The sequence below is a fragment of the Loa loa genome (genome assembly GCF_000183805.2).
Source record: "Loa loa unplaced genomic scaffold supercont3.12, whole genome shotgun sequence".
NCBI classification, from domain to species: Eukaryota; Metazoa; Nematoda; class Chromadorea; order Rhabditida; family Onchocercidae; genus Loa; species Loa loa.
The window spans coordinates 151,665-169,401 of record NW_018108192.1 but is presented as its reverse complement, the minus strand read 5'-3'; the positions used below and the strand labels follow the sequence as shown (position 1 = coordinate 169,401).

General features: G+C 34.8%; 3 protein-coding genes across 5 annotated transcripts; all 3 read right to left on the bottom strand.

The window, feature by feature from the left end:
- Positions 1-815: 815 nt before the first annotated feature.
- On the bottom strand, positions 816-13,133 carry LOAG_16663. Of its 2 annotated transcripts, XM_020449312.1 has the most exons (29): positions 13,030-13,133; positions 12,229-12,315; positions 11,889-12,071; positions 11,570-11,663; positions 11,306-11,460; positions 10,415-10,516; positions 10,135-10,296; positions 9,841-10,027; positions 9,627-9,730; positions 9,182-9,319; positions 8,962-9,098; positions 8,742-8,887; positions 8,566-8,661; positions 8,343-8,443; positions 8,065-8,208; positions 7,817-7,988; positions 7,479-7,723; positions 7,049-7,188; positions 6,861-6,975; positions 6,328-6,545; positions 5,784-5,898; positions 5,233-5,470; positions 4,613-4,939; positions 4,298-4,354; positions 4,124-4,201; positions 3,798-3,890; positions 3,574-3,723; positions 1,117-1,253; positions 816-839 (listed from the first exon to the last, which is right to left on the bottom strand). In XM_020449312.1, exons 1-28 carry the CDS (start codon positions 13,066-13,068, stop codon positions 1,216-1,218), a joined length of 3,861 nt encoding a protein of 1,286 aa, XP_020307171.1. In that variant the 5' UTR covers positions 13,069-13,133; the 3' UTR covers positions 816-839; positions 1,117-1,215. The 2 variants fall into 2 exon arrangements, with proteins under 2 accessions (XP_020307171.1, XP_020307172.1); XM_020449311.1 differs by lacking the exons at positions 816-839; positions 1,117-1,253 and adding an exon at positions 2,445-3,353.
- An 80-nt stretch (positions 13,134-13,213) lies between these two features.
- Positions 13,214-14,010, bottom strand: LOAG_01582 (hypothetical protein; the record flags this gene model as incomplete). Its single annotated transcript, XM_003137121.1, has 2 exons — positions 13,214-13,367; positions 13,799-14,010. 2 exons carry the CDS (start codon positions 14,008-14,010, stop codon positions 13,214-13,216), a joined length of 366 nt encoding a protein of 121 aa, XP_003137169.1.
- Positions 14,011-14,344: 334 nt separating this feature from the next.
- On the bottom strand, positions 14,345-17,017 carry LOAG_01581. 2 transcript variants are annotated; one of them, XM_020445787.1, is made up of 4 exons: positions 16,906-17,017; positions 15,325-15,569; positions 14,947-15,116; positions 14,345-14,715 (listed from the first exon to the last, which is right to left on the bottom strand). In XM_020445787.1, the coding sequence occupies exons 2-4, from the start codon at positions 15,536-15,538 to the stop codon at positions 14,647-14,649; spliced, it is 453 nt and encodes a 150-aa protein (XP_020303795.1). In that variant the 5' UTR covers positions 15,539-15,569; positions 16,906-17,017; the 3' UTR covers positions 14,345-14,646. The 2 variants fall into 2 exon arrangements, with proteins under 2 accessions (XP_020303795.1, XP_020307170.1); XM_020445788.1 differs by lacking the exon at positions 16,906-17,017 and adding an exon at positions 15,930-16,009.
- Positions 17,018-17,737: the final 720 nt, after the last annotated feature.

Here is a 17,737-nt window from a genome sequence, read left to right as displayed (position 1 = left end):
ATATATATATTATATTATTATTATATATATATATATATATATATATATATATATATATATATATATATATATATATATATAATTTTATTTGACCGTTCGTTTCCTTATTTTCATTTGTCAAACGTCCAATGTTTATTTCACAGGAAAGAAACAGAAGGTAAAAGAACTATTTCAGCTGACTCAAAATCTCTGGCTCAGCTTAAATGTTGCTTATTTCTGTAAGAGAATGAAATCCATCCTCTTACTATATAATTAAATTTACATGTTTGTGCTTAAAAGAAGAAGTTCATGTCACGAATAACACCTTTGCAATAATTGTTATTGACTTTAAATGTAAAAAAATTCCCATAGAGTTACAACATTTCGAAGTTTTGGTGCTGGTACAGTAAAAATTTATGGAATAGAAGTAAAGCAATAAAACAACAATGAGTAATATTTTGTACTGTTGAAATTAATTTTGAGACTTTTCAACGAAACACATTCGAAATAACGAATTGGAGAGTGATGGAATTCTAAAATAAAGTCCATATTTCCGGTTTGCAACACAGAAATCAGTAACCGGTTCCGGGCAACAAATCACAGATATGCAAACAAAGACACTCGTGAACAGATGTATTGCATATGCATTATCTTTTTGAAAAAAAGCACAGAGCTAAATTACATACAAAACCAGTTATAAACTGAATGGTAGCATCGCAGCAATTCACCTAATTCGCCGATACCTGTCACTCAGATACTTCCGTTAGTGGTGACAGGAAGCAGATCAGATCTGTGAAACAATTCCATTGCATTGTTGTTCCGCTATTTTTCTTATCCGTTAAGGTCTATGAAATGAATTCCTATAATGCTGAGTAATTTATTTACTGTGAGAGATCATTTGTATCGATCACTGATCATTTCCAATAAAATGCACCAACGGATTACTACTGTCCTTTTTTACAAATATCTAATATTGCATCCTCTCAACAAATAGACCTGAAAATTGTATCCCAGTGTAAGGTCACCAAATCAGGCAAGGTGAAGAGAGGATCTATATTTCAGATGCCTTCTATAGAATTAAGTAAATACTGTAATTATGGATCAGTTGATAAAAATTAAATAATTCAAACTACCTACAACCTAATTATCGTTGAACTGAGTCAAACAATGCGCTGATTCACATCGGAAACCAAACACGGTTTACCACGATTTTCAGGAGAAGTGTTGTAAAGTAGTTTAAGATGTCGAGTGTTTCACATCACATCGTGGGACATCTGGAACATTTTCCATTAAACACTAACAGTAAGCAAAAAAAACGCGGAATTTATCTATGAACTATTCCAGTTTATGATACAATTTTACGATTTGCATTCATGAATTCTACCCACAACAACCCTAAAAGTATTTAGTGATGAGGCTGAAAATCTTTTATGTGTTATTAAGCGCATCAAACATATTTTTCAGTCAAGTTATAAAGTTGTTCATTCTTATCAGCTTATCAAAGGCATGCGCTCATGCATCGTCCGCATTATAGCTGCTGGTAAATCATGATCAAATTGTCATTCTGTGTATTTCCCCATAATTCTGAAACTTTTCCCTAATCGAATTTCCAAATAGAAATGAAAATTAGTTGATTTGCTACTAGGATTTAGACTGTCAGATCCTGAACAGCTCCAGCAGCCGTCAGTTAATAAAAAAACAAGCAAATATCCAAGCACAAACGGAAAAAAAGTAATAAAGACAATCTTTCTAAGCTCCACAGTCCAGTGACATGTAAGGGTATTCCTGATTTCTTTATCAATGGATGCTGCATCAAACACTCAGTCATTTTAGCTTTCTTATGATGCCAGTAAACTGATAAAGAATAAGCCGCATATTTTCCTGGTGGATAAGCAGGAATAGAGTAAACGAACTTGAGTCTCAGAAATACAAAATCTGAAAATTGAAAAAATTTCACAAATCAAAAATACATAAACATAGGTTTTTTAAGGGAATCAAATCAAATCTAATCAAATTGCGGGCATTCCTTGCATCGACAAAAAGGTTTAATAATTTCTTCAGACTATTCTTAATTCCTATATTAATGTGCCTACTAGAGATCAACGAGAAGTCCTCATCTCTTGGAATGAATATTGCACCTACTACTTTGAGCTTAGCTTTAAAAAATAGAAGTACTACTTTGCTTCTAACACTCGTGTTCAGAAATTTGCTGTTCCATCTCTAACGGCTCTGTTTCCTAGTCGTAGTATCTTCAGTCGAGTGTTTTATTTGTCGCTGCTTGTGGGTTTGTCATATCATAACGCAATGGGGAATGTTAATTAGCACCATATACCGTAGCACTTTTCATCAAGCGTAACGGGTGGGACGTTGATTCCGATATTCGGCTTGCATTCTATGCGCAAATCCATCAGTTCACTGCGATGTTAAAAAGGAAAAAAAAAACTACTTCGAAGAAAAAATTTTATGCAAAAACGATGAAGAAAAACATTAAAGTCATAAAAGTTCAAGAAAATGCTGAAGTCATTCATGAAGAAAGCAACAAAAATGAAAGTTTTTAAAACAGCATCACTTTCTTTCGGAAAAGAAGGAAAAGGAAATAAGGAAACAATACTCCATAAATATGTAGCAAGACATAAAAGTAATAAAGAATGAATAAAAACAGCTAATAAGAGCCACACAGACAAATTATCTTAATGAAAGAAAATGCTCCTATAATTCGTAATTTTTAGTAAATTGCAGTTAAGGGTTACAATTTATGCCGAATACTGATTGATCCAGCTGATCCCAGCTTATTCCACGTATTGCGTGATTAAGGAAGTTTTTATACACTTCTTTTGTAATTTAGGGTTATGTACAGACAAATCCCAAGTTTCTGCCAAAACATGCACATATGTCGGCTTCAATTAATACATTTTTACAAAATTTCCAATTGAAAATTTCAAGAAGAAAATATATACAAAACAAATTTTGGAGAGTTCTCAAACAGAGGCATAATCTGGATCTTTACTGAGGGCTTCACATAACAAACTTAAAAATTCTGTGAATAGATCAAGATTTTGAAAAACTTGAAGGGAAGTATTCTGAAACAGTAGGTTGAGGGAGAAGTTTCAGTAACTTAAACAAATTTTTGTAAAGAAACAAGGAACCCAAAATACTTGTGAAAAAACTGACGAATGATATAAAGTAAAACTTCAATAATCGCGAGATGAGCCTGACACGTGACTTCCACTGACAGCAATGAGATCTGTCAGACGAGAAAAATACTTGAAACTTTCTTATACAAGGAATTCTAAACTTAATATATTGATTTCAGTAGCCTATCCGTTCTAATTTTTTTGCCGTATCCGATAGCTCGGTTGCAACTACCGATGTCACTGCAAAAATTCAATTTCGATTTTCTTAAAGTCTTTTCTTTAGGAGTTCAAAGTCCAAACTTACGGTACTTAAGATATAATAAGTTTGTAGGTAATTAGTAACAAATTATAGAAAAGGAATAAATGAAGGGCAGATTTGTTGCATAATAGATATTTGCTCCAGTAACACAACGCTCAGCCTACCTGAGAGTTGGAAAAGGCAGCAAAAAACAAATCTTACTTCGATTCGAAGAAATTGGTGTTTTCGGTGGTGAAGGGATCGGTGTTCGAATTTTCATCAATCGCTCAAGGAAACGATCTAACTGACTAAAACGTATATTATCATGCAATGTTTCCAGTGAACGAAGTGGAGGCCAGAAACGACGAATTTCTGAAATGGTAAAAGCCTTGCCTGGATTCATGCAATTGCAGAATGATGATCATGAAAATGAATAAAAAACTTACCTCCCACAGATATCTCATCTTCTGCCTTGTAAGTTTGTAACCGTGGGGCACTAGATGATCTTGCGATTACTGCTGTAGACAAAACTGCTGGACCTGCTAAGAAAAGGAATTAAACCTAGCCAGAAAAAACATTCGGGGTTATCGCTTACAAGTTTTCGTCAGAATGTAATAGATTAAAGGTATAATTGGTATTAACAGGAGTATAAAAGAAATCCCGGTTGATATACACAGTGGGTGAAATAAGCATCTTAATGGAAAGTAATTGAATATCTTTTTAAAAAAGGGAAATAAAATATCTAAAAGCAATTCGAAAATAAGGGACTTACTGTTGGATAATCTTCGTCGTGCTGAATCATTCGATTTACCAAAAAGTACATCTGTACTAATTAGACGGTTATCCAATTCTAAATAAATCGTTTTCAAATAATGTGGTGATTAATGGTATCAGAAAGTTGACCCCCAATGAGAACAAATAACACTAGAAAAAATGAAAGACAAACCTGTTAAAAAACTGACCGTATGATGCTTGAAGCAATAAGGAAATCTCGGTCGACGTGCTAAAGCAAAACATTTCAGAATTCTTAAACAAATCGTTTTAAAACAGCTGTATGCAATGTATAAAGCCTTACTAAACTTAAGTGGGCTCATATAATACATGCAACATCAGAATCATTATGATCAGTTCAAGCGTTGGAATCAAATCACTGCCCATGTGTTGCGAAATCGAACGCACTTCACTCAGTAATTTCATTAACACTCCAACCACTTAGCCACTTAACCAACACTTCAAATCATGGTAAGCGCCGATTACTTACATGCAGAACCAGGAGAGTTGCGTCCATTTCTTGGATCATTGCCTGCTTCCGCAGCTGCAGATGCCGGATCATCCGGACTTGCAAAATCCCAATTAATTTCCGCTGTTGATTTCTTGCAGGACATATCGCTCATCGATTTCATCAAACCAATGAGATGGCTTTCTGCTGAAGTAGTACCATGCGTCGATGTCTCCATGTCCAGGTCGCTTATTGACGAGCAACTTCCTGCGAAACTTCGAGATTCTGCTCTAGTTTCGCTGTTTGTTGCAACACGCCGCCGACTATGATGTAAACTTCCAGGACTGTGTCGAGCCAATTCGTCCGTTGCTGGGAAAATGAATGGAGTTGAATTTCAAGCATCAAAAAATTTACTCCAGCTGAGAACTCATCCATTCGAGATCAATCTTAAGTGTAATATATCCTCTGGCATTCCAGACCACGCAATCACACGATTCTTTTGAAATTAAAAAAGAAAAAAAAGCCACCCACTAAACAGTTCCATATATCCATCAATCAGCTCGGGTGAGATAATTAAATAATTGCTAAAGCTAACAGACAAAAATGTATTTTTAATTTGCTTATTACATTATGTGTATCAAGAAAAGAAAAACAAAGCTCACTGTATTGACCGGAAGCAACTTCATCGAGTGCGACCAAATTGACACTTTCATCATTTAAATCATCTTCTGAATCGTTCAGTTCTAAACGTTTCTTGGTAAGTGCTAAAGCTTGAGCAGAGGCTTTGCCAATAGTAAGATTATTGAGACTGCTGGATGAGCTACTTTCTGAATGGCTTCCATCCGTACCATTGTTGACCAGAATTCCCGAAAAGGCTGAGTTCCCAGAATCGGTTATTCCCTATAAGAGAACATAAACGATAACTTAATAAATGACGCGGACTCAGTTTTCTGCTTTATTTTATTAAAAGTCATTGTCTTATGTGTTAGATATTGAAAATAAAAACTCAGATTGCATCGTTTTTCATTAAACGATTGATAACATGATACGTGAGCACAACGTGAGGTAAATTGGTTAATACGGATGTTGGTCATGAAAGGATATAACAAACATGAAAGGGAAGTTAAGGTTGGAGAGCAGTAACAGTAAAATCAAGATGATTAGCTGTTAAAATTCTAAAAATCTACATCGTGAAGAAGCAAACAGATTATACCTTTTCACCCCCAGCAACCCCCACCGATGATAACGAAGCAGTTGAGGTTGCACAGTTTCGAGTCGAAAGCTTCGATCTTGCTCCTGTTGGTCCCGACGATTGCTTACTACTTGAGCTGAAAATAAAACCATCAGTATAAAATGTATGAAACAATGACATCAAATATCTCTATTGTTTCTCTAACGCAATATGATATATTCTGAAACGTAATGACAAACAATTTAACTTCTGAAAGGTAAAGTCACAGGGCCTATCAACCATCGCAGTGAAAACAATACATACTACAACATCCAATATAAAAAATGCAGCAAAAGCTGAACTTAATTATTGCAATGCACTGAATATAGTTTCATTGAACGAGTAATCCAGCTACTGATAAACAATAATAAATCAAGTATTTCACATAATGAGTTTAGTGATTTAATCAAGTATTCCATATAATATGTAATAAGATCATTGTGTTCAAGAAAATAATGAAACATAATCACTTGCTTAAATGTTGGCATGCTTCGACTAACTGAAACTGTTATCGACAAAAACTAACTTTGGAAAGCGTGTTTCATAGATACGTTCCTTTTCAGTTAAAAAGCAAGGATAAAGACCCGGTGAAAACAGTAGTTCAATATGAAAGCGATCAGTGCCTTGTTTCGTACTTGTTGTTCGACTATCTTCATATACCATCAAAACCACTTGTGTCATATAATTATATTCAGTAACTGATGACAGGAAGTGCATAGCGCGCTGCCATTTCTTATCATCTACCTACACGCAATACTTTGAAAAGAAACAACAATAGTGTCACTGTCAAAATTAGAAAAGCAGAAGTTAAATAAATTACTTAAATTTCTCAACAACAAATTTTTAATATTTCAGTAGTAGAAAAAGACCCTTTTGGAATGGCAAGTAAGAGTCATCAATGCAGAGTATAGAACTAACAAATGATTTCGGCATGCCGCTGGTCGCAGTTATGTGACAAAATATTTCCGTATGGTTATGTGTAATTGTCATAAGAAATGGGTGATTAACATAGCAAGCAATAACAACATTGTAGAAGTCTAAATAATATGAGGAACTAACCTTGCACAAACCACCATATTTTATCAAATTCATTATGGTATGTATATGTGATTCGCTCGTAAAATAAAGGCGAGTGCGAACATGCCGAAGTGGTGTGGCAATTCCTTGGGATGCTCTGAAATGTAATTAAAACTTATGCAATCAGTCTTGAAGAAGTTCAATGTACAATGGGAATGTGAAACAAATACCTTGGGTCCAGACGAGTTTGTGTATCATCTTCACTCGGATTTTCGACGCAGTGATAAAGGTCGCTTTTTATTTTTTTCAGTAGTGGAGTGCAGACATGTTGTCCAATGATTACTTTGCTCTTTTCACTTATTCCATATTCCTGGAAAAGCTTTCAAACACTAAAAACTTGACCACCAGTGCTTTTGATAATCGCTCTCTCTTTCGAAGTCAATAAGAGGTCGATAAGCTCAGAAAGAGAATTTATATGAAAACAGCAGTGAGTGAAAAAATGATCAAATAATAGTCAGTTAAGGAAATGTTAGTTCAGTAGGATACGGAATGAATCGAATATAATTTATATTCAGCGATTTATGAAAATATCCATGCCATAATCGGAAGACTACCAAATCTGCCATATGACTTGTATTTGTTGAAAAAAACTTTCGAAACCTGCGGAACGACGATATCCGCCATATTTTTGGCACATAAGTACATTCTTTCAAATTGGCCTTCATTACTAATACATAGTTCCGGATTATGTTCCATATCATATTTGATGTTGTCGTAAATATCAGGAATTTTGGAAATATCGAATTCCACATCACCATTTTTGTTAACTCGACGGAATTCTTGCAATTCTTTAGCCCAGCGACGTTCTGCCAAGTCCCAAGATTCATTCAAATACAAGGATCGATCTTGAAAAAAACACATTATGCGTAAAAATTTAATAATACTGGGAAAAAACTTCGGAATATTCAGAAATTTCAAAATTCTCGCTTGAAACAAACTTGATTTGTTGCATTTACACCATTGAATTATTTCCACCATTTGTTGCACATAGCTTGCAATTTCTTCGCACATTTTCCGAGGATTCTTGATAAATTCCATGGCATTCGTAAGAGAACGAATACCTGATGGATTCAAATTTTCATGATCTTCTGTTGTCCAATCACGATTTACCTGCAAAATAGTAAATAAGCATTTTTTTTTTCTTCGATTAAAATTTATAATCCATCAATTCACATGAAGAAGATACTTGTAGCGCTGAATGAAGGTAACATTTCAATTCCTGTTGAAAATCTCGCGCATTAACATCATCGTCCAAAAGTCCGTCAGTGTTTGCTGACTTAACCATTTGCATTAAAATTGGTGTAAGTTCACCCTCTAGTGCCAAAAGACCCTAAAATATTAGTAATATGAATTTCCTGAACTCAAAAGTGTCTATCACAAAACCTGATTCACCCTCTTTCATTCTTCAAAATTTTAGAAACGATGATTTATTCCAGCCAAAGAATGAATCATTATATGCCATACCTTGGCAAAAGCAGCTGCAGTCATTTGAACACGTCCTTCGTCAGATGCATAAATTTTCAAATCGTGTCTGTAGGTACTGTGGAGACGAAGAAATCCCAAACCTGAATTTTAGTTTCAGTAAGTAAAGCCATCTTCGGAAGAAAATGAAACAAAAAAATAATGTGCAAGAAAAAAAATCGTTTTAAATTATTATGTCTCAACCGTTTCAGAAAGAAAAACATACCTTGCGTATCCTCTGGACAGCTTTTACCATCAGTTCTCCGGATTCCAGGATACAAAGTTCTGAATAGTTTTCCAAGCGCTTCTGCCTGTAAATTCCCTGAAAAAACTTCAAGTAAAATGCTTCCGTTAAATTACAAGTAGAAACGTTAACTGAACAATCTGAAAGGAAAATGTAACCTGCAGTGGTCAATTCTCCACCCCATTTCAGAATTAGCATAAGTGCTGACTGCTGATGCATTTCTTCATCATCAGAGCTTCTGACTTCACGTGGCTTCAAATACTTTAACTGCACTTTCCTATTGATGCCCGAAAAATGACCATACCTTCAAAAACAAAAAAATTGCAGTACACACAGAAATTTTCAATGTGCTGTAATTTTAAACATAAAAATACTTACATCTCAAGAACAGTACGCACTTGATCCCATTTTTTGATTGCTTCTTCACACTGCTCCAAATCTCTTTCAAGTTTAGGAGAACTGCCATCACTATCTTCACAAGATTCCATTTCTTTTAATGATTCATTACGATGCACCTTGAAAATGGTAAGGTATCTTTTGGCAGCTCTAAAAAAAAAATTATTGAACTAGTAGGATTACCCAACAATGTCGTTCTTACTTGCTGCTCATGAAGAATTTCGCGGGCAAGTTCTAACACTTCCATAAGCTGATTCGGTCGTTTCATTTTGATTTCGTTTTTATTGTATCCATTATACTTTTTGAATAAATCGAAGAATCGCTGATCCGTCACAACAATCTATTGATAAATACCGATGACAGAATCAATACGCAACAAGGAAGCAGATAATTCCACTTTATATTATGACTGATCATAAGAACTGAAGTACTGCATGCAAGACATAACGAAAGAAAACAGATGCGAGCAGCCAGTTGTTCATTTACTCTAATGATTTCAACAAAATAAGGATTAATGTAGCAGAAAAACGACAAAACGTGTTGAGGTAAATCAATTTTTATGTAACTTTATGAAAAACATTCCGACAATTTGTTATAATCATTCCTTTAAATATATAAAAAATTTCACACAGCAAGTATAACGTCACCTTCATTTTCTGTTTTGGAGTCCGATCACCATGCCTAATAATGGCAATGACACACCGTAATTCCATTATTTTCCCACTCGGTGTTGAAACCAGGGGTGGGTCATCTGCAAGCCAGTCGAAAGCTGATATTCATTAAGAAGTACAATACAATTCAACTGCATATCCAGAAACGAACAGAAATAAAGAATTTATGAAGAGATAAGAAGCAACCTACCATCTTGATATGGTATTTGCCATGGTATACTCATCGATGATGCCAATCGCCGTAATATAGTATTTCCTAGAATTTTTGCTGTATCCTCATAATACTTTGTTGAAGTTTTCACAAATGAAAACCCATTAACATCACACACGAAAGATTTGCCATTTGCACGCAACAAATCGAAGCCACAAACAGTTTGCTGTATGAAAAAAGCATCTCATTAGTTGAAAAACCACCTATCGCCGTCTAAATGAGTGGAGTAAGCGTTGCGTAAATCAATGCTTCAGTAACATTCTGCAAACTTACTCCAAACGCCATAACCACTTTTCTTGCGATCAGCTTTTCCTTACTGCTTAAAATAACTGGATAACGAACTTCTTTTCCATGTGAATCACGTTCAACTTTCCCATCCAAACCAGGTGCTTTCCTGGCTTCTGCATGAGCATAATACGGACCCACGGCATAAACCTGAATCGAAATATTTAGATAAACAAATAAGCTACCACAGACCTTCAAAATATAAATTCGACTTATCGTTTAAATTAACTACCACCAACCCATTTATTTCATTAAAAGTTGGAACAACCTTAACATCAGTGCCGTCTGCTGGTATGAAATCTTCATAAATATAGGAACCTTCCCGACGAACTGTGCTGACGGGAGAATACCAACTGCTGCGATTGTTTATCTATAAAATGCAAAATAAGTTTTTGAGAACAGCCCTTGAACAGAAATCTCAACTGATTCGAATATAAAATCACTCACTCTGTTCTTAAACATTTAACAGAAAAGCGGAAAAATTTTTCTTCGCGATTTTTCAAAAGTTAACAAAAACTAAAATGAACCATTTATAGCAATAAGCCACGGTTCAAAAGTAATCCACTGGTTATTTAGCTATTTCTTAAGATGATTATGAAATAATTAGCCATATATTATTTTTATTGCTTTTAACAGCTTTTAACCTTGCTCAGATATTCATTTACATAAAGTTCCACTCACTATTCTGAACAGCAGCATCAACACGCAAAATATAGTATGAAAGAGATAATATAGATTTATGAACCAAATTAAAACACAATGCATGGAATACTTACTAAACAGCTTTTAGTTTCACTATGGTATTTCAGATATAAAAACACAGCATCTTAATAAAATTCAAAGTAGTCGTTAGTTCACTATTAACTTTAAATTTAATATTTCATCGATATAGAAATAGCTTTTGCAGTTAAGAACAATTATATTTTTATATTTGAAAATACCCATTCATGTAAGATCTGGAATCTTATATGTGCATAAAAATTATTGTATCTATATGCTTGAAAGAAGTGGTTAGTTTCAGACGCTGATGTATATATTTTTTTCTAACTTGTATACATCAGCATCTGAAACTAACTATTATTCCTATTATAAAGGCATTTGTAAATTTTCCATTCTGAACAATTTATACATCTAGCGTAATCTGGATTATGCTTATCACCTTTCTGAACAAACGCTGTGAGCCGCCACCAACGGAACTCGGATAATAGATATATACATTATGATCTTCGGCAGACAATGGTTTCTCCACAAACGGCTTGTTGAACATCATTCCATTGACCTCGATATGATCGCTAAATTCCTTCAACGTGCCTTCTCAACAAAATTTTTTTTTAGAAAACATCGAAAATACAAATAATAAATATGAACACAAGATTAACAGCAACGTAACAGTAATGATATGACGATTTGAAATTGAACTTACCAACTTTTCCTTCCTTATCACGTAGGAGAACACCATGACGCGGATGCTCAATACCTGCGCGAGCCAAAGTTCTAAAAACTTTGCGTCGATCTAACTGAAAGATTTTTTTAAATTTAGTGATAACAAGATGTCATGTTAAAAGAATAAAAGACTACCAAAGACTAGGGAATCACATCACTACATAAGTATACAGCTACTGCACGATACTTACGTCGTGTCATTCATCGAATGAATCACAGATTTACAAAAAAGAAATAAACTGTAGCTGAATTAAGAAATTAAACTGAAACTATTTTACAATATTCGAAATAAAACCCACCAGATCATACTGCCTATGTAAGTCGTTAAGTACATATGGATGCCTTAAACGTTCATATTCGATAGCTTTATGCAAAGGGAAATCAGTTGCATGAAAACTGATCAAACAATCACACAGCGGCCATCGTTCAACTGATTCATTCAATATTACCTCTTCAGGGAATACCACAAACTCAAGCCAATCCTGAAATGTTGTGTCTCATTTCCCCTGTATTGAATGTGTAGTAATATCGCATAATAGGCAAGTAATGCAAAATGTGAACTACTGCATCCATTTGTTTGAAAAGTAAATTATTGAAGCTGCAAAAATTTCAAAAATTATTATATTACTGGAACCATACCGCGTAGTATTCAACTATTTTTGTCATGATTTCTTGCATCGGTTTGCTTGTTGCCTTCCTTTTCATCGTGCAAACTCCGATTATTATCTCGAACAAATATAAAAGTGATAATAAAACAATTGTGTTTTATTTTTCTAAATCCGACTCCGAATCTTACACCGAACCTTACTTAGAAATTCAAACCCTAAGTTACTATTTTTATAAGATCAGTAGAACCGACTAATATTTAAAAGGAGCAATTGAAAAGCATCAAAGATAAAAAAATGCTAAAACAATGTGTTTGGAGGCTTTGACATATTTCTGAAATTTAATGCCTTAGAACATTTCATTTGCCCACAGTTCATTCCACTTCTAGACTTTACTAGCAATAAGAACTGTTTAACGCTGTCTAAATAAGAACTGTCACAATAAGAACTGTCTAATCAAGAATACTTTGATGAATGATTGCAGGACACGCTACTAGAATATTCCACGAGCGCAATTTATGATGCCCAATGTCAATACATTCATTTGGATTAATATTCCGAACCTTTTCTTGCCAGGGACTACTTTGGCTTTTTTATTTGTGGCATGAAATACCAGGTCCAAAAATAATTAATTTTAAATAAACTTTAGTCGAAACTTTTAACGTTTAGTTCTCAAACACTGACGACAGTAGCTTCGTATGTTTCGTACTCACCGCGGTCCACCTTCCTAGGCCATTTTTAGTTTTCATATTTTTAGTTCTTTTTTCCCCAAATCACCTTTGGAATTTCTGCTTGACAATCAACCAATAAATGATCCAGAAATGGAGAAGCTAACCTTTTTTGCTGATTCACGACTCGATAATATTGCCGGCATGACGCAATGAAATTTCTATGCTTCATTAAAATAGAAATCTGCGACCACGAATAAACAATACCTAATTACATGTAACAGTTAATTACTCTCAAACTGAAGCAATTTCAATACTGAAAGCGTACATTAGCCTGAAGATTTCCAATTTTTAGGGCCCGGAATCGTGGCAATTCAAAGAACATTTTCCCGGAAAATTAAGATTCTGACCGTCACCAACTATAGGTTCCTGGGTGGTTCTAATTGATTTACAGTACGAATTCCTTGCCATTGATGGATATACAATTTTAATTACATTAACTCTCCTGCAGTCTTGCCTTTCTTCTCGTCTACTGAGTTATACAAAAAGCACTAGCGAAGCGTGCATACGTCTGCTGGAACAGGTGAGTGTCGATTAAAACAAATTTATGCTCACTCATTCGAAGTCAATTCCGTTAGTAAGAAAAAAAAGACATTGGCAGTAATAAATTTACACAATTTATACCAATAACTGAAGCTAACTCCCACTTAGTCGTTCGGGAAATGTAATACTTTATATTATATACTGTTAGTTCACATCTTTCTGGATTAATGTTGAGGACTCTAACACATCAAGCTTTATTCAAGAATTCGATCCAGAGTCCTCACCACCATCTTACAAGCCCTAACTTTACCCATATCGCAAGGAGTAAATTTTCCCCAATCATCCGTGGTTGGTACACAAGTCTACTCCTCAGCTATAACCCAAGCCACTTACTGATTACGGAAACCGAAGCAATAGGCCAATCTGGTGCATTCAACCGCACATCCTAGTTCTAGTCTTTCGTAGTATTTATTTTCATTACTTTTGAAACCATGGCATAAAACTGATCGACCGGTCACTTCAAGTATTTGTGATTGTGCAAAAAACTTCGGTAATCCGTAGCAAATGTAAGTGAGCTCACAACCTCGGATCATCATGTAAGGCATTAAAAGATAGTATGGATGGTAAGACAAATTGACAAGAAAGTATTACAGTAATTCGTGAGAAAAGTAATTTCATGACTTAAGCAAAATTTAATTCTGGAAAAAACTTGCAATGAGTCAGATTATCTAAAAAAGTCAAACCACCAAACCAAATTTTCGGAATTGAGAAAATGTTTATCATTTCCAAAAACTAAAGTAAATATCCAAGAAAAAAAAGTCCCTGCAACACTAATAAATCTGCATTAAACCGACAGCTTTCGAAAGTACAGATTTTCCTGAAATCTTTAGTTCCTCACACTTTCCAGCACACAGTTCCCTACATAAAGTATCAACATATGCCCAGTAAAAAATCATACATGACAAATAAGTCATCGACTCATATTCGCCAGAATACAAGAAAAAAAACAAAACAAAAACAAAAAAGAAACATATATTAATGGATTCAACAAATTTTATTCAGCAACTTACAAAGTGATAGTTTAACAACGATAATTCAGTCCCTATTACAAATCAAAGGAGTCGAACAGATAATTATCAGGAAAAATCCGACATCAATTTTGAAGAGTCATCTTGCAGGACTAATTATCGAAATATATAGGATAAAAAACAAGTCAAGAACACATTTAACGCCACTGTTGTCTATTGCTCCCGCTCCGGCGTACTACTTTGGCGTATTTGTGCAGCAATTCGATCCAAATCTTTTCGTCCCTGAACACAATCGTTAATTGAAAACCGGTGAACTAATAAAGTTGATAAAAATATCGGTTTTATACAAAAGATATGCGACTATTCCATAACTAGTCTTCTTTTTTCACTTGAAGGTCCTTCGAAAACTATTACTGCGCAGCCGAAGAGTTCTTCGTGCTTACATGGAAGCTTTCGGAATATAATGTAACTATATCCATACACACTCTTAGTTTCAAATATAAACAACCATGCCTGCCGGGAAAGTATTCGGCCATTACTTTCCGGATGTTTCTCTACCCATTTTATGGCTTCCAGTGTTTGAAGAGCTTTTCTAATAACAGAACCAGAAGCTTTAGAAAAATGATTTGGTCTTACTCCTCGTCGTTTACTTCCACCATAAACGCGTCGTAATGCACCAACTCCTGCAAATGACGTTCTATTCGTTAGGGAAAAACATCGTAAAATACAATGCTTTATGTCAGATACGGTCCCTGACATCGTTCCACCGCAGCGTTAAACGAAACTTGCATCAATACAGAAATATATCACATCAGTCAACTAATCAATTCAAGTAAGGTTTTCTGAAGATCCGTTGATTATTATTAGTCTTGTACTCTGACTAAACATAACCTGTTGGAGAACGAATATAAAGACGGCGTGCAATGCTAGCAGTTCTCGTGTAGTACCAGTCGATATCAATAGGTGCAAGTTCTTTGTAACTCCCCATTTTCACAAGATCTGACCAATCAGGCATCTTCACTTTTCCACTTTTTTTTAGAAAGTGTGCAATGTGTTTAACCATTTCATGCTGATCAACATCCTTAACACTTATTGGTTTAACCATTGTCTTTTATTATTCGCTGCCCCTCCAAATTCTGAAAAGATATGTCTGTTAACGACAGCTCAAAGACGGATCAGCTTCAAATCATAACTAAGATAACGAATATGTGCCAAAACTGAGACGAAGTATTTCTTAACAGTTCATCAAAACAGCAATTCGTGATCATATGCATATGGTATGCTACTGGAATAGAAAATATTCATATTTTTAAACGACGGCTTCTGCGTTATATGCAATGTGTGGAAATAGTATTATAAGAAAAGAAGACAACTAATATGTTACAAAACTAATATTACGTCAAAGAGAAAATTATTGTGTCACAAAAAAATTAATTGTGTTACACCGATGAAACTGCGATTGAGTCTAAAGCACTAATAAAGAGCCACCAACGAACATATTTCAAAAACAAAAAGGAGACAACCACATATATAACTGGAGTACGACGCCAACATGTTCGAGGAGAAAAACCTGAAAAGTTTAGCTACGACTGATTCCAATATGCTAAAGGCAGAACCGATGTACTTTCCAGCACTTATAAATACGGGAATACTCTCCTTTTGAACAACGGCATTTTAGATACAGTCTGGTAGAGATGTTGCAATATTTCGAATGTTAAAGAATATTCCCCAAACCGTCAAAAACCTTTACAGACTATAACACATACCAAACAACACCGCAACTCATTTCATTCCTATTTCAACTCATTCAGTAAGGTGGGCCCTCTGGTGCGGTTCGTTAAATCTCAGTCCAGCTCACAATGAAAACAGGGAAGGTTGTATTGGACTGCACAGCATGATTACGTATTGCTGAAATTTGTCAGGTTTCTTGGGAAGACTGGGAACAGGCGGACTTGTGAGATGAAAGTTGCCTGAAAGTCTCGCCATTTTAAGCAAAAATGCCGGCTGTAACATATATTTTTAGAAAGACGTACAGGAATTTGAGACAGAAAAGTATACAGAAATGAGAAATTTGAATGGTTTATAAACTAATCATTATGCGCAAGTTATATAATGAAATGTTAATATGCCAAAATCTTGTAACACTCGAAAGACGTATTTTCAAATAATTCATTACGTTTAAATCAAGATAAAGATTCTTTTCTAAACAAATTAGTAAAAAATATATCGTGAGAGTAAGAGATAACTTGCAGGGATTTCCAAGAAATAATATGAAATAAATTCAATTCCTTCTGCATGGGATCAGTCAAACAAAATAAAAACCGTTACAATCTTCTACATTAGAAGATTTTATACTGGTTACAAATGATGCTGAAGAAGGTACTTATCTCTTCTCTCGCTGCGATCCAACTTATCTGGTGGCAGTTTACAGATATTTATAGATATAAAGCATACAGATCCGCAGTAACTAACTTTGCAATCGAAATACCACGCTTTGCCCGGAATGTGACCTGATGACCTGCAATCCACACAATTATCTTCGAACAGATCAGTTCAACATCAAAGTTCTTTCATGGATCTAAAATGCACTAACGCATTTATTATGCACCTTGCACAATAAATTTTTCATCCTACCACTCCATCCTGTCTCAGTAATGTAGATGAGGCATCTTCCCGCTTGAAGTCTCACAATATTGCTTTTCGTGATCATCAGAAAAGGCAATAAGAAATAATTCCCTTCATTTTGCAGGTGAACCGGCATTCAAAAGGCCTTTTCTACCGGAAATCGCAATAATTTATTTTCACAAAACATAGTAAATTATGAGAAATTGCAAAGTGGTACAAAGACTAACAAAAATTTTAAAAAAATAGACAAAAGCGGAGTTGGTTATGTTTCTCGGAACCACGACAAGAGTACTTATTTTCGCCTCTGAAACGGTTCATAAAGTCTCTCTCAAAAGTAAAAAACTAATTTCAAAGTGAGCATGTGTGAGCATCAATAGCTCGCATTGTAATTAAGATGCTACAGGCAATTACAACTGTGATAATAAAATAATACAAAACAGTAAGCCAAATACTTGAGGGACAATCCGAAACAAGTGAAAAAGTGAAGCACGATAAAGCAAAATTCCAACACTTGTACCACCGATAGCTTTCCAAACGAGAAAAGATGATCTGCGATAGTGCCAAGCTACAGATTTTTAAAATCCACTGGAAGGAACCTATATTAAATATCGCCACAAATTTTTGAGGGGAGATAGTGCCCCTTAAATGCAATAATAAAAGAAACAAAGCCAAACAATTA